The 15,880-nt window shown below is 43.2% G+C and overlaps 1 protein-coding gene across 2 annotated transcripts in view; it reads left to right on the top strand.

Annotated features, from left to right (window-relative positions):
• Nucleotides 1-15,880, top strand: part of Cdkl2 (cyclin-dependent kinase-like 2 (CDC2-related kinase)) — a 35,555-nt gene that overhangs the window by 7,492 nt on the left and 12,183 nt on the right. For both annotated transcript variants that reach the window (XM_005401320.2, XM_013502778.1), the window contains exons 2-8: nucleotides 984-1,178; nucleotides 1,382-1,560; nucleotides 3,030-3,142; nucleotides 3,972-4,111; nucleotides 11,762-11,850; nucleotides 13,793-13,928; nucleotides 15,380-15,651. In XM_005401320.2, the coding sequence (XP_005401377.1) occupies nucleotides 984-1,178; nucleotides 1,382-1,560; nucleotides 3,030-3,142; nucleotides 3,972-4,111; nucleotides 11,762-11,850; nucleotides 13,793-13,928; nucleotides 15,380-15,651 (1,124 nt within the window). The remainder of the gene's footprint in view (nucleotides 1-983; nucleotides 1,179-1,381; nucleotides 1,561-3,029; nucleotides 3,143-3,971; nucleotides 4,112-11,761; nucleotides 11,851-13,792; nucleotides 13,929-15,379; nucleotides 15,652-15,880) is intronic.

Below are 15,880 nucleotides of genomic sequence, written 5' to 3'. Positions count from 1 at the left end.
TGGCTAGTTTCCTTGGTCTTAGTGTGTGGACATATTTCCTGCACTCTTTTGTGTATCATCCTTTGGGTGACTGTTATAAATAATCTTACAAACTGTGTGTCCTGTATTCTGTTGTTTCACCTTGCAAAATATCCCACAAACCATTACAGTTGGGTCTCTTGTCTGTGGATCGTGTGGTCTTCCCCTCAGGATTTTGAGATTATATCCTTTCAAAAGTGGCCACATGTTTTCTTCCTTTCCTTCTTGGTGAATGTTAATCTCCATCTGTGTTCCTTCTTGTTTCTTATCGTACCTCTGAGTGGCTCTGAACTGGCTCTTCTTCCTCTGTGGCTGCTTTTACTCCAGTGGTTCTTCAGGGACCAGATGATGTGGGGAGGTCACCTGGGCAGAGGCCTGGATCTTGTCCCAAGCTAGCACGACCCACGACGGCTCACAGTGCTGCCTCTGTGACGCTGGCCGGTAGGATTGAGTTCTCTGAGACATGTGGCTGTAGGTTTGTTCCTGACGGCATGTTGCGGTTGCTCCGATGGTGACTCTGGCCAGGGTCTCTGTGTGGCTGCTTGTTCAGCCCCCTCCCCACTGTTCCTCAGTGCCCTCAGCTGTAGGGGTCTTTCCACCTGGTGCCTGTGAGCACTGTGCCTTCCAGGCAGTGCCCTGCCCCAAGGACCCTTGCCTGGGCGTCATCCACACCCCGGAAGCCCGTGCCGCCGGCTGCGTGGGCTCCCCCCACTGTAGGGGGCTCAGGTCCCTGCGGTCTCATCAAACATGGAGTTGGGCTGCTCCTCCTCCTTGGCTTTGCTACATTCTCTGAGATTGCAAAGGAGGAGTTTGGTTGACTGTATTTAAAAACTAGAATGTACTTCTAAAATACACGGTTTTTGCATTTTATTTATATATTTGCCTTATGCTAAGATCTATTTTAGATTGGGACTAACTGCTAATAGTTTGTTTTTATAAAAACTGTTTTGCATTTTTTATAACAGCAACTGAGGCATGAGAATTTGGTAAACCTATTGGAAGTGTGTAAGAAGAAAAAAAGATGGTACCTGGTCTTTGAGTTTGTTGACCACACAATTCTTGATGACTTGGAACTCTTTCCAAATGGACTGGACTACCAAGTGGTGCAGAAGTATTTATTTCAGATTATTAATGGAATTGGCTTTTGCCACAGTCACAATGTAAGTATTAGGTTTAAGTGATTATCTTGCTAATACTTGACTATCCAGGCACCAGGCCTTTGCATAGACATGTGTATAGACTAGAATTTGAATTAGTAAAATCACTGGGTCCCAGGTTCTTTAAAGCCAGGACCATTATGTGTTTCTTCATTTCAGTGCCTCAGATCCTTTCTGTCTAACCTTGCTGTGCTTTTTTGTCTTAGATCATACACAGGGACGTGAAGCCAGAGAACATTTTGGTGTCCCAGGCTGGCGTGGTGAAGCTGTGTGACTTCGGGTTTGCACGCACGCTGGCGGCTCCCGGGGAGGCGTACACGGACTACGTGGCCACCCGCTGGTACAGGGCGCCGGAGCTGCTGGTCGGTGATGTCAAGTACGGCAAGTAAGGCGCCAGCGTAGGAAGTGGTGATCTGCTCAGAGGAAGGCTGGAGTATGTGTGTGGGGGGGATTGTAAAGGCAGAAGAGGGCTGCCACTTGTGTCCCTCTGTGTAGAGCACTGGTCTGGCGTGTGTAAGGGAAAGGGGTGGCGGAATTGAAGGAAATATTTTGTAAACCTAAGTTGTCAAGCCAGGCTTAGTGGCGTACACTTGTAATCCCAGCAGTTGAGAGGCTGAGGCAGGAGGATCGTGAGCGTGAGGCCAGTCTAGGCTCCATAGCAAGACCTTGTCTCAAAAAAGAAGCCTTCATGAGTGAATTCTCTTTTACACACACACACCCACACACACATACACACACACACACACCCCTCGTGTGGTTGTGAGGATGGTACCTAAGGCCCCAGCACAGGCTGGGCCATGCTGTTGCTAAGCCCCACCAATTCTTCACAGATGAGAAGACTAACCTTTATGGCTTCATTTTATGTGGGGTTGTTTAGTTTGTTTGTTTGTTTTTGGCTTTTTGAGACAGGGTCTCACTGTGTAGCCCGGGCTGGTGTCAAACTCACTTCGATCCTCCTGCCTCAGCCTCCACAGTGCTGTGATCACAGGCATGCACCACTATACCTGGGTTTGTTTTTTTTTTTTTTTTTTGGAGACAGGTTCTCACTGTGTAGGCTGACCTTAAACTTGCAGTGATCCTCTTGCCTCAGCCATTGTTGCTTTTGTTAGAAATCTTCCTAAAATATTTTCCACATCTTACATTTTTAGAGTACACGAAACGTCCTTTAATGTTTTCCTAAATACTCTGAAGTCTCATTTTACTGCCTTTCTGTCATTTTTGTGCCATTTTACAATTCAGCGATGAACGCAGGCTACTGCAGGGCTGCTATTCCTGTGCTAAATGATGCTACTGTACTCTTTGGTTCTTGGGAGTGATTTTTTTTTTTTTTTTTGCAGTGCTGGGATTGCATCTAGGACATTGCGTGTGCTAGACAAGCACGACTGAGCAATGTCCCTCGTCCTTGTGACTGATTTTTAATACGGTTTAAAAGAACGTTCTCCCTGTTAGCTTTCTGCTCCTGTTGCTGTCTTTGTGTCAGCAGCCGCCTCCTGCCCTCAGGTGTGCTTTTCCAGTGTACCTAGAGTGGTCTGTCCACCTTGGCAGAAGCCTGTGTGTACAGAGTCTAGGCTCTGAATGGAAGCTCGAATCTGACTGCCAGGATGAAGTACGCATAGAGACAGCTTAGTCTTTTCAGGAGCCTTTGCCTCTTACGTCACAACGGTTGTAGTTTCTGGAATTCCTGCTTGTTAAGATGGAGAGTTAGAACTCTTAGAGAACAGGGTCCTTGGGGTAATGGACGCACGGCTCTTCCCAGTAGCAAGAACATCAAGCAGAGGTGTGTGGGGACAGAGCCTGTGTAGCTTGTCCAGTCACGCCTGCATGCGGGGGTCTAACCACATTGCTTTTCTCCAGGGCCGTTGATGTCTGGGCCATTGGTTGTCTGGTAACAGAGATGCTCACCGGGGAGCCCCTGTTTCCGGGAGACTCCGACATTGACCAGCTCTACCACATTATGACATGTTTAGGTGAGGAGATAATCTGCGTCTTAAGTTGTTCAGGGTTTCTTTCTTTTATGATGATTCTTTTAAAGTCATTGGTACGGTACATTAAATGTGACACACATTTTAAGTAGATAGGGAGCAATTTAAAAACCACACACGTAAAGCAGTTGGTGAAGTACAGCTGTTACCCTCCACTGTCAGGGTGAGAGATGGGGAGACCTGGCTTGCGAGTGCGTTGGGCAGAAGTTCACAGCGAGAACACACTCTCACATATTTAGAAGCACCAACTTCACGTTCAGAGGCAGAGCTTGGAAGGTGGAAATAAGGAGAACACTGGGGTAATTTCACTGTTTGATTTTTGAGTTTCCAGGCTAGAAATTCAGTAAGTATAAGTGATTTCTTACATGTGTGTATTTTCATGTATATTTCATAACACATTACGTATTCAAGTTGAGAAAAAAATCTAGTACGCAAATCTGACCTTAGACAAAGGCACAAAGTCAGCTGACCAAAAATTAAGTTCTTAGAGGAGCTGAGGGCTTCGGTGAGGCTGTATTGTCCTCATTTTAGTCAGCTCATCGTAGTTTATCACCAGAAATGAAGTGCGGGTGCTTAGAGCTGTAAGGATGTTCTTCGCTTGTCCTTCTCCTGTGTTCCCTACAAATTCTACTTTTCTAAGTGAGATAGCAGTGTTCAGTTCTTGAGTCGACTTACGGTAAAACCACCGTACACGCTGCCACGTTGCCTTGCAGGGAATTGGCACAGGTCCCAAACTCCATTCCCTGCGTCTGCTTGGTCTCCACCACCTGGCTCTTGTCATGGGCATGGAGATGTGTGCTGCTTTCATTTCTAGGTAATTTAATACCAAGACATCAAGAGCTGTTTTATAAAAATCCTGCATTTGCTGGAGTACGATTGCCTGAAATCCAAGAAACAGAACCTCTTGAAAGACGCTACCCTAAGCTCTCTGAAGTTGTGACAGATTTAGCAAAGGTAATCATCCTTTTTCTTTTCACTTTCTGGTGGGGAATGTATGGATCATAGAGACTTGGTTCTCTCTCTGTAGTTCTAGTGGATCTTTTAGTCAGGAGTTTCCTCTGATCACCGTAATTCTCATATGGTAAGGAAGAGTTTAAATAATTTGGCATGTGTGGGAACTTCAGAGAGAAAGCTGTAAATATTGTATCTGTTTTAAAACTTATTAGGAAAACATTTACAATTATCAAGCATATTTTTTTTTTTTTTGGTTTTTTTTTCTCCGGTACCGGGGACCAAACTCACGACCTTGCGCTTGCCAGGCAGGCGCTTTGCCACTGAGCTAAATCCCCAGCCCCTTATCAAGCATATTTTAAGTGTGAAGTCTCATCTAAAAAAAATCTAAAAATGCAAAACCAAATGTTTATGTGAAAAGGAGAAAAAAAGTTAGAGAATTACAAAAGTAGTAAAATGTAGGACATAGGGTCATGATCCATATTGCAATATCAAGGAGACTCTTTGTAGACACTGGGTGTTAGAGTTGATACATTGTGTCAACTTGGGGAGTTCAGAGGTTTGGCTAAGTGGCTCAGCAGGAAGCCAGGGTGCTTACTTTGTATACATCCTGAGCCTGTGGAAGAGGAGGGCATGGAGATTATGTGAGAGCTATACGCCCCTTAGGTGGGGGTAGCCTGTTTACAAAGTAAGGCAGGGAAAGAGGCTGCTTGCTGCCATTCCTCCCTTTTGCTCTGGCTGCATTGCTGTTCGGCTGCCATTCCCCCCTTTGCTCTTGTTGCTTTGCTACCTTCTGCCTGGGAGCCAGCCAAGTATGGACTGGAAACCTCCACAAACTGTAAGCTAGATAAACCTTTCCGTCCTTTATTTTGGGTGTTGGGTATTTTGTCTCAGCAAGGAGAGAAAATTAACCAAGACACTGGGCTAGCTGAAACTTGTTTCCAAATGACCATTACTTTAATCTGTGTTTGAGGAAGATGGTGGGGGAAATTTTCACTGTCTCAAGTTGTCTCTGAAGTTGGCCCTTTAAGATTCCCAGCTCGATTATAGTGAAGTATTTCAAGTTCTAATGGAAAGTAACCTTTCAACCCAGATGGATGTACCCTGCAAAATTATCTTTCAAAACTGATAGAGAAATAAAATACTTCCATGACAAAGAACATCTGAGGAAATTTATGACCATGAAACCAGCACTCCAAAATGTTTTGAAGGACATTCTAGAAAGAGATAACAAGGAGTACAACTCCGTGAACCCCAGCAGAAGAAATCTGCCAGGCAAACAGTTAAACAGATGGGGAGAAAAGTTTGTGGGGTGGGGGGAGCCAACAATAGGAAAATAACACGACAAGGATAAGTCAGCAATTACCAGTTACAGGGGCTGGGGATTTAGCTCAGTGGCAAAAGCGCCTGCCTGGCAAGCGCAAGGTCGTGAGTTTAGTTCCCGGTACCGGAGAAAAACCAAAAAAAAACAAAAAAAAAAAAAAAAAAAAAAAAAATTACCAGTTACAACCATCAGTGTTAATGGTCTCAATTCACCAATCAAAGGAAGCAGACTGGCAGAATGGATCATGAAGCAATATCCCGCAATATGCTGCATATAAGAAACACATATAATTCAAAAAGAAATTCATAGACTGAAAGTCAAAGGATAGAAAACAGTACTTCATGTGACTGGAACCCAGAAAAAAGCAGGAGTAGCTATTTTATTTGCTAAGTGAATTTCAAGCCAAGACTAACTAAGAAAGATAAAGAAAGTCATTGCATCCTTTTAAAGGGAACAATCTAAGAGAAAGAGATAACAATCATAAATATATATGCAACAAACACCAGTGCACTCAACTATATGAAACAAATATTAATGGACATGAAAAATCAAATAAACACTAATACAGTTGGGAGAACTCAATACCTCACTGTTACAAAAAGACAGATTAACTAGACAAAAAGTCAACAATGAAATACTAGAATTGAGCCAAACTTTTGAATAAATGGACTCAGTAGATGTCTACAGAGTGTTCTGCCCCACAACATCAGAATACATGTTCTTCTCAGCTGCACATAGGCCATTCTCCAAAATAGACCACATACTAGCTTATAGAACATGCTTAAGTACATGCAGAGGAATTGAAATTATCCCATGCTTATTGGTGACCATAGTGCAATGAAATTAGAAATCAATTACAAAAGAAACCACAAGAACTTGGTAAACACATGGAAATTAAATAGCACCCTCCTGGACAACCAAAGGATCACAGATTAAATTAAAGAAGAAATTAGACAGTTTGTGCAATTAAATGATAATGACAGTACAACATACTGGAACTTACAGGACACAGTCCTAAGAAAGGAAAATTACAGCAGTGAATACCCATATCAGGAAAACAGAGCAAGTGCAAATAAACACTTTAATTGTAAACCTCAAACTTCTAGAAAAAGAAGAGCAGACTAAGCCAAAAGCAGAAATGATAACAATCAGAGCGTTAATTAACACATTGGAGACTAAGAAAACAATACAAAGGATTAATGAGATGAGTTGGTTCTTTAAAAGATTAAATAAAATTGACAAACCCTTATCCAACCTTATCAAAAGAGGAAAGATAAGACTCATCCATGCAATTAAGAATGAAAAGCGTGAAATTACAATGGACCCTGAAGAAATCCAGATCATCTACACCTTCTTTGAAAACTTGTATTCTTTTTTTTTTTTTTTTTTTTTAAGTTTTCTTCCGGTACTGGGAATTGAACTCACAACCTCGCGCTTGCCAGGCAGGCGCTGTGCCGCTGAGCTAAATCCCCAGCCCCGATAACTTGTATTCTAGTAGATGGAAAATGCAGAAGAAATGGACAGATTCTTAGATTCATATGAATTACCAAAGCTGAATCAAGAAGATATAAAAATCCTAAATAGACCAATATCAATCAATGAAATTGAAGATGTAATTAAAAGCCTACCAACAAAGAAAAGCCCATGCCCTGATGAATTCACTGCTGACTTCTACAAGAAATTTAGAGAAGACCTAACACCATTTCTTCTTAAACTCTTTAATGAAATTGAAAGGGAAGCAGTACTCCCAAATTCATTCCTGGAAGCTAGGATTACCCTGATACCAAAACTGGAGAATGACCTAATTAAGAAAGGGAACTATAGGTCAGTCTCCCTAATGAACATAAATGCCAAAACCCTCAATAATACAGTGCCAAACAGAATGCAGGAAGTCATCAAGAAAATTATGTACCATTTAAGTGGGATTCATCCCAGGAATGCAGGGTTGGTTCATCATATGCAAATCAATAAATATAATACACTATATAAACAGAGCCAAGGACAAAAACCATATGATCATCTCAATAGATGCAGAAAAAGCTTTTGACAAAGTCCAGCACCCATTCATGATAAAAACCCTACAGAAAATTGGAATAGATGATCTTTATCTTGATCTGATAGAAGCCATCTGTGACAAACCAACAGCCAACATCTTACTAAATGAACAAAAACTGAAAGCTTTCATTGTAAAATCAGGAACAAGATAAGGATGTCCACTATCACCACTTTTATTCAGCGTAGTCCTGGAAACTTTAACCAGAGCAGTTGGACAAGAGAAAAAAAAAATAAAAGTAATAATGATAGGAAAGGAAGAAGTTAATTTACTATTATTTGCAGATGACATGATACTCTATATAGAAGACCCCAAAAATGCCACTAAAAAACTTCTATATTTAATAAGCAAATTCAATAGTGTAGCTGGATACAAAATCAGCACTCGAAAATCAATAGCCTTCCTGTACCAGAATTATAAACTCACTGAGAGAGAAATTAGGGAAACAACACCTTTCACAATAGCATCCAAAGAAAATGAAATACCTAAGAATCAACCTAATGAAAGATGTAAAAGACTTCTACATTGAAAACTTCAGTACTCTGGAAAAGGAGATTGAAGAGGATATCAGAAATGAAAAGATACCCCTTGCTCTTGGTTAGGAAGAACCAATATAGTGAAAATAGGTATACTTCCAAAACTGTTACACAGATTTAATACAGTTCCAATTAAAATCCCAATAGCATGTCTCACAGAATTAAAGAAAACAGTCCTTAAGTTCATGTGGAACCAGAAGAGACCTAGAATAGCAAAAGCAATTCTGGGCAATAAAGGCAAGGCACAGGCCACCACAGTCCCTGACGTGAAATTGTACTATAGAGCTACTGTGATAAAAATAACATGGTACTGGCAAAAAAACAGACCTGAAGATCAGCGGAACAGATTAGAAGATGCAGAAACAGCTCCAAACATACTCAGCCAGTTTATTTCAAAAAGTTACAATTTTTTTTTTTTTTTTAAGGGGATTAAAAAAAACACTATACAGAATTTCAAAACAAGATGATAGGAAATTAACAATGGTAATTATATTGCATATTGTTATCTTCAAAGTAGTTGCTCAGATTACCAGATATAAACATGTAAAATTGACCAAACAATATAAACACTAACTGCTCCTTTCAATAAACTGATAGAAATTAGTTGTGCAATTATCTTAGCTATCTGGCTTGTTTTCTGCTTTCCCCCACCCCTGTTCTCTCCTTTTGGGCAGTTTCTTTCCCTTTCACAGTGTCTGTTGTCCCTTTTGGATCTTACTTACTCTTTCAGTTTCTCGTGATAGGGAGACAAAATGATGTTTACACATGTGAGTCTGATTTATTTCACTTATGTGTATGGTCTCTAGTTGCATCTATTTACTCATAAAAGCTTCAAGTTTAATTTTCTTTATAGCTGAGTAATAGTCCATTGTATAGAAATATCACATCCCTTAATCTGTTCCTCAGTTGATGGGCATTTGGGTTGTTTCCAAGATATAGCTATTATAAATTGCAGCCACCTCATCTTTGACAAAGGTGCCAAACACATTCATTGAAGAAAGATAGCCTGTTTAGTTTAATAAATGGTACTGGAAAAACTTGCTCTGCACATGCTGAAGATTAAAATTGGACCCATACCTTTCACCATGCACTAAACTAAATTCAAAGTGGATCAGAGATCTAAATATTGAAACAGAAACATTAAATATTCTGGAAGACAGAATAGGTGAAACCCTTGAAGACACTGGTATAGGCAAAGACTTTGTGAATAAAACCCTGCTCACACAGGAGCTATCACAAAGAATCAACAAGTGGGATCTCATCTTACTAAGAAGCTTTTGCACAGCAAGAGAAACCACCACAGAGTGAAGGCACAACCCACAGCGTGGGAAAAAATACCTGCCAGCTGTTCCTCAGACAAAGGATTACTGTCGAGAACATATAAAGAACTCGGAGCACAGACCTCCCAAACTTAAAGACCAACCCAAAAATGGGCATCTGAGATGAATACACACTTCTCAGATGAAATACGAACAAATAAATATATGAAAAAATGTTCAACATCACTGGTCATTTGAGAGATGCAAATGAAAACAACACTGAGATTCCGTCTCACCCCAAGAAGGATGGCTGTCATCAAGAAATCAGCCAATTACAAATGCCAGCGGGGCTGTGTGGAAAAAGAAGCCCTTCTCCACTGTTGGTGGGAGTGCAGACTGGGGCAGCCACTGTGGAAATCAGTGTGGAGATTCCTCACAAAACTGGGATTGGAGGCCCCTTCGACTGAGCTATTCCACTGCTGAATATCTTCCTGGGGGGTGAAATAGTTTTCTTTGGGATCAGATTTATGATCTGTCTGTAAAGAGACTTAAAGGGAATAAAGGTTAAACTCTCATCTAATCTGTGTCCCTTATGTAGAATCATATGATGTTTTAAACATTTTACTATGGAGTTTCAGTCATAGAGAAGAGCACACAAAGATTAGAAGCGCAGTAAACTCTCCCGCCCTTGTCATCTGGCTTCGATGCTCACCAGCCTGTGATCATTTTATCAGTCTACTCAAGCTTCCTTCAGTGTTTGTTTGTTTGTTTGTTTGTTTTTTTGGTGTGCTTTTGTTTGTTTGCATGGTTGGTTGGTTGAATTTTTTGAGACAGGGTTCAGACTGACCTTAACATCCTGCCTCAGCCTACCAAGTGCTGGAATTAGAGGTGTGTGCCACCACACTTGGCTTTTTGGCACATTTTGAGGCAAATCCCAGATATTATATTACTTCATAATTATTTGTGGATCTTTTCTTGCTCATTTAAAACTGCCAGCTGAGTTTCTTTTCTTGCTATGGTTACTTTTCATTGCTGAGATAGACTACCTACACCCAAAGACAAAGGAGGAAAGGTTTATTTGCCTCAAGTTTGTATAGGTTTCATTTCGTAGTTGGCTGGCTCCAAAGGCAGATTGACGTGGCAGAATGACATCACAGAGTAGAAACAGTCCATGGCAAAGCAGGGCAGGCAGAAGGCAGCAAGCAGCAAGTGACAGTGGCAGCCCTCCTTCTTTGCTTTGTGTTCCATCCAGGCTCTGCACCCTTACGGTGGGGAGCACACACGCCCAGGGAGGGCCTTCCCACTATCCATACCCAGAACTGTGCAAACCAGTATTTGGACAGTTTAGTGCTCACACACCCTTGATCCCAGCTTTACACGCTTAGATCCAGGCACCTCTGCACAGGCCCACCCATGACTGCAGAAGGCTTTGGGAACATCTAGACACAGCCATACCTTCTAGGTATTGAGGGTTTCTATCAAGACCTTCCATAAAGTGCAGTAGCGAGTGTACAGGAGACCTTTTCCCTTCACTGTACAACAGCTTTAAGTGTTACAAATTCACAGTAATTTCTTCATATCATATTGTCCAAAGTATTGATTTTCACATAATTTCTTCTTATAGTTTGAATTAGGATTGAAATATAGATTGCAAGTGGTTGATTAGCTTTTGAGACTTAACTGTGAGCTTTTGTTTTAAGACCTGGCTTGGGGTAATTGGCCTGTCCAGTTTTCTGTATTATGTTATTATTATTATTATTATTTATTTGTGCATGTTTGTCATGTATAGCGTTTGCATTCGTTTTAGAGAGTAGGCACATGCACTTAACATACACAGATGGTTTCATTACCCCCCTCCCTCCTCCCAGTTCCTGTCTCCAGACCCTTTCCTCATTTGCAAAGATCTATCTTCCTATTTCCTGTGGTCTTTTTTATTTTGTTTTAAAAATTATTTATAGTTTGGGTTTCTCATTTAAGAGAAGTTACGTGGTACTCAACCGTGTTTGATTTATTTCACCTCACATTATGGTCTCGAGATGCTGTTCATCTGCTATGGACACACAGGCTGCTTCCCAGGGTTAGCTGCTATGAGCTATGCTGCTGTAACATAAGCTTCTTTTCATCTTTCTTTCTATTTAAAACATGCGAAGTATTGAAGTGGCTAGGCGGTGTGTCCCATACCCCATCCCCGTAATGTAGTCGGACGCAGGAGCCTGGAGTGCGGTCAGAGTCAGGCTTGGATTTAGCAGGACTGCCTCCGGGGAGGTTGTTCGTTCCCTCTTAGAGACATGGGACGGCGGTTTTCCTTTCTGTGATATTAGCACCCCCAATAGTCGTTTTCTAGAGTTGTGCTTTATTCTTGATTATAGATGTTTAAAATCCACTGGCTGTAATGGGGAGCTTTCGATTCTCCTATACAGTGTCTAGGAACCTAAAGTGGGGGTTTTTCTTGGCTAAGAATTGTGTTTTTTATTTTTTCAGAAATGCTTACACATTGACCCCGACAAAAGGCCGCTGTGTGCTGAACTCCTTAACCACGCTTTCTTCCAGATGGATGGGTTTGCTGAGAGGTAAGGGGCCAGTGCCTGCCAGGCCAGGGGCCGAGGGGCAGAGGGGGATGTGGCTTCTGCAACCCTCCCCACAGTGCTTGTCCTGCATGGTCACTGCCTCGCCTGGAAGCTGTCCCCTCCTCAGTGCTCCCCCCCCTCAGCAGCAGTCGGAGCTTGGGGTGTTTCCTATGTTGGTGGTATGAAGCAGTCTCTTCTGCTTGCTCAGCCTGTCTCCTGGGGGCATCGCTTCAGGTCCCTGATTCCTAGGCTGCTGCCTGCTGTGTGATGCTGTCACCTTGGTGCTATGCACCAGCAAAGGATTCATGTCCTCTCGTGCCAGACACACGCACACGCACACGCACAAGCACACGCCTCATGCTGCCGCCGCCATTGCTCAGGAGCTGGAGACACGCAGATGGCCAGGCCCTGGGTGCTGGAGCTGCTGTGCTGTGCTGGTGCTGCCTCAGTGCGGTTGACAGACAGAAAATAATGAGATCAGGAGCTGTGATGTTGTTTTACAGTCACCAATTTCAGTAGCATGTAGCTTACTAAGGTAGTGGGTTCTCTTTTTGGACACCGGGTCTTGCTGTTCAGGCTGCTGTGGAACTCACTGTGTAGCCCAGGCTGGCACGAATTTGCTGTGATCCTCCTGCCTCAGCTTCCTGAGTAGATAGTTGGTGTATTATGTTTGCTTTTACTTTCCATTACTTATGATAGGTTGATTTGGTTGAATTATGTGAAGAAATTCTGGCCTCACACAAATATGTACTTAGGGTAAAGGAAGAATACTTTAATAGCCTTTTTAAGTAATGTGTGTATTCTTTCATGCTCTGTCTAGTTCTGATGCTACGTCAGAACCTGGCCCGGTTGCTCCGTAAATGTTAGCCTGCACTCTAAAACTGCATAGGGGACTTCTCTTCACCTACTACATGAAAACGCATTTCTGTCTTGTTTTCCGAGGGCTTCTCGAACTCACATGGACTTCATTAACATCACTGCTTAGTCGTTTGGAGAATTTTGCTGTGGCTAAACTGTGCAGATGTTAGAAATGTTGGTATATTTCATTATATAATACTTAAGTTTCACATTCCATCTCATCAGAAGACTTTTTAACTATTGAGAAGTTTCTAAGATCACAGGTTTCACAGAATTCTAATTTTATCATAAAGTGTTGAATTTTATCATTGACAAACTTTATCAGTTGTGTTTCTTGAAGTGACAAATTCAGTTTTCCTTTCTTGAAGGAAACTGTCTGCCACATCCATCAAGACTGAATAACCAGAGTTCTCTGCCAGTCTTCCTTGCCAGTAAAAGTAATGTTCTATGAAAGGAAAGGCTAGTTGGGTTGTGTCTGAGTCGGACCGTGCTTGCCGAGGTAACCGCTGCCCTCGGGAACACTGGCCCCGGGCTCAGCGCGTCCGTCTTTTCCGAGTGTTGAGGAGCAGTGGGTGTCAGGACCTGGGGTCGATGACGTGACACTGCGCCTCCTCTCCAGGGCGGTCTTGGGTGCAGCCGGTTTCTTCTCAGTGAGCTTGGGATGAGGAGGGAGATGCCAGGCTCAGGGACGGTGCAGCAGCCTCGGTTTTGTCACCTCGTCTTTGCACCATCTTTGGGGCCCACCCTGACGAGTGACACGGACAGTATTCTCACGTTAAGGGGAGACCAGTGTGGGCTTTGTGCTCCTCCTGAAATGGCCGCAGGGGTCCCCGAAGGTTACAGAGCATCCATTCCTTTCTGCAGGGTCTCTCTATGTAGCGCAGGCTGTGCTTGAACTCAGTATGTAGCCCCGGCTGCCTCATACTCACTGTGATCCTCCTCCTTCAGCTTCGAGTGTCCTGGCATTACAGGTGTGCATTACCATGTGTGGTTCGGCACTGAATTTTTAAAAATTATCATGAAAGTCAGGGTTTTTAAACACTTATTTGTCACCTACAATTTTATTTTATTGGTTATTTTTATATAGGTTCTCCCAAGAACTACAGTTAAAAATACAGAAAGATGCCAGGAATATTTCTTTGCCTAAAAAATCCCAAAACAGAAAGAAGGAAAAGGAAAAAGATGAATCCTTAGGTGAAGAAAGAAAAACACTTGTGGTACAGGTAAATGTTTTAAATTTTAAATTTGGGCTGGGTTGAGGTTTTAAAAAAGATCTTTAGGCAGGGGCTGGGGATTTAGCCCAGCGGCACAGCGCCTGCCTGGCAAGCACAAGGTTGTGAGTTCGATTCCAAGTACCGAAAAAAAAACCCAAAAAAAACTAAAAAAAAAAAAAGATCTTTAGGCAAACTGAAAAAAAAAAAAAAAGATCTTTAGGCAAACTGTTCGCTTTTAGCCTTGTTGTAAGTGTGTCTCCCCTGTTGAGGCGACCTGTTTAAAAACCGTATTATGCTCGGAGTGCCTACCTTGTACCTGATGTGCAGTAGTGCTTGTTTAACTTGTTGGTGTAAGATAACAACTCTGCTTTAAAGGAAGTTAGAAAATATTCATGCCAAGCCGGCAGGAGTAGCTGTGGTCTGGGAGCACAGGTTCAGGTTACCCTCAGTGACATTCTCTGCTGTAAAGAGTTTCTGTAGTCAGAGAAGCTCACGGCTAGAGTGTGATTACTCAGTTGCTGGGGCCCACAGGTCGAGGCTGCGGCGGAGCAGCATGTCTTCTGTAGCTGTCAGGGAAGCAGAGGCCGAGGGCCCCTGAGCTAGCGATACAACCCTGAGCTTGCCTCGTGGTCATGGCGATGTTAGGTCAGGCCCCAGGGTGGAGGCGCAGGGCCTGCAGTGACCCGGGAGACATTCAGCTCTCAGCCTGCAGCGTGCGTGCTGGTGCTGCCAGCCTGGGTCAGGCGGTCTGCAGGGTCTGTTACAGATGCAGCTTCCTTGGAGAACCTCCATTCCGCACTCATCTGGAGAAAGTCTGAACACATGTACATGTGCGTACGTGCAGGGCAACGCACACACACCTGCATGCTGGTCCCACTTCTCTTCCTGCAGTGGTGTGAGAAAAGCTGATGTTAGGGTTTTGTATGGCGTGAAGCATGTAAGAATGCCTGAGATCTGACCTTGATGAGGGAGCCCACTGCTATGCAGTGAGCCAGAAGAAGACAGTGTTCTCAAGTTCATATTCCTGATTGAGAGTGTGCGAGGAAAAAGTGACATTCCCAGTTGCTCCTTTGTGGTTTTTCCCATTTGAACTTTACACACACACACACACACACACACACACACACACACACACAAATACATCAGTCAGAGTTAGTGTGAATTGTGTTCCTGTTCTTTTTGTATTTTCACAGTAACTATCAGAATAAGAATGTGGATTTTGGGGCTGGGGATTTAGCTCAGCGGCACAGTGCCTGCCTGGCAAGCGCGAGGTCATGAATTCAATTCCCGGTACCAGAAAAAAAACAAAAAAGAATCTAGATTTAATTTAATTCCACAGACAGAATAAAGATGCTAAGGAAATGGCCAAATTCTGCTCTAGGTAAAAGGACTTTATAGGAAGAGGTCGTTTCTCATTGTTTTAGATCATTAACCTTCTTAACGTTTTTATTAATGGTCAGGACACCAACACTGACACCAAAACTAAGGATTCCAAAGCATTTAAAACAAAAGGGGCAAAAGCTGATGGAGAGAAGACTGAAAAGGGCGCAAGAGCGTCCAATGCCAGCCATCTCCGGAGCAGCGGGACAGGCCACCTGCAGGCAGCGCCCTCGGGCCGCCTTGGGGACCGCGGCAGCCAGGCCACCAGGGTCCCCAGCGTGGCCATCCCCCCGCTGGCGCACACTCCGTCCGCAGCGGCTGCTGGCGGCAACCCCGGAGCCCAGAGTTACAGGTATGGGTCTGGAAGTGACAACGCGTGGAAGGGTGTGTTCGCAGACTGCACGTGTCTGCCCGTTCGCCTGCAGCACAGCTGTGCGCTTTGTTCTGAGCGCTGCTTGCTTGTTAGGTAGCGGTTTCAAAAACCTTTTCACCTGCATGATGGAAATTACTAGGATTTGATCTTTTAAAAAATGTCCCGAGAGTCCTAAGAATGTGGGCTGCGTTGTTTAAGCCGGTTACGC

Source organism: Chinchilla lanigera, unplaced genomic scaffold (assembly GCF_000276665.1).
Source record: "Chinchilla lanigera isolate Chin_1 unplaced genomic scaffold, ChiLan1.0 scaffold00073, whole genome shotgun sequence".
In the NCBI taxonomy this organism is placed as follows: domain Eukaryota; kingdom Metazoa; phylum Chordata; class Mammalia; order Rodentia; family Chinchillidae; genus Chinchilla; species Chinchilla lanigera.
This window is presented reverse-complemented; position numbering and strand designations above follow the sequence as displayed.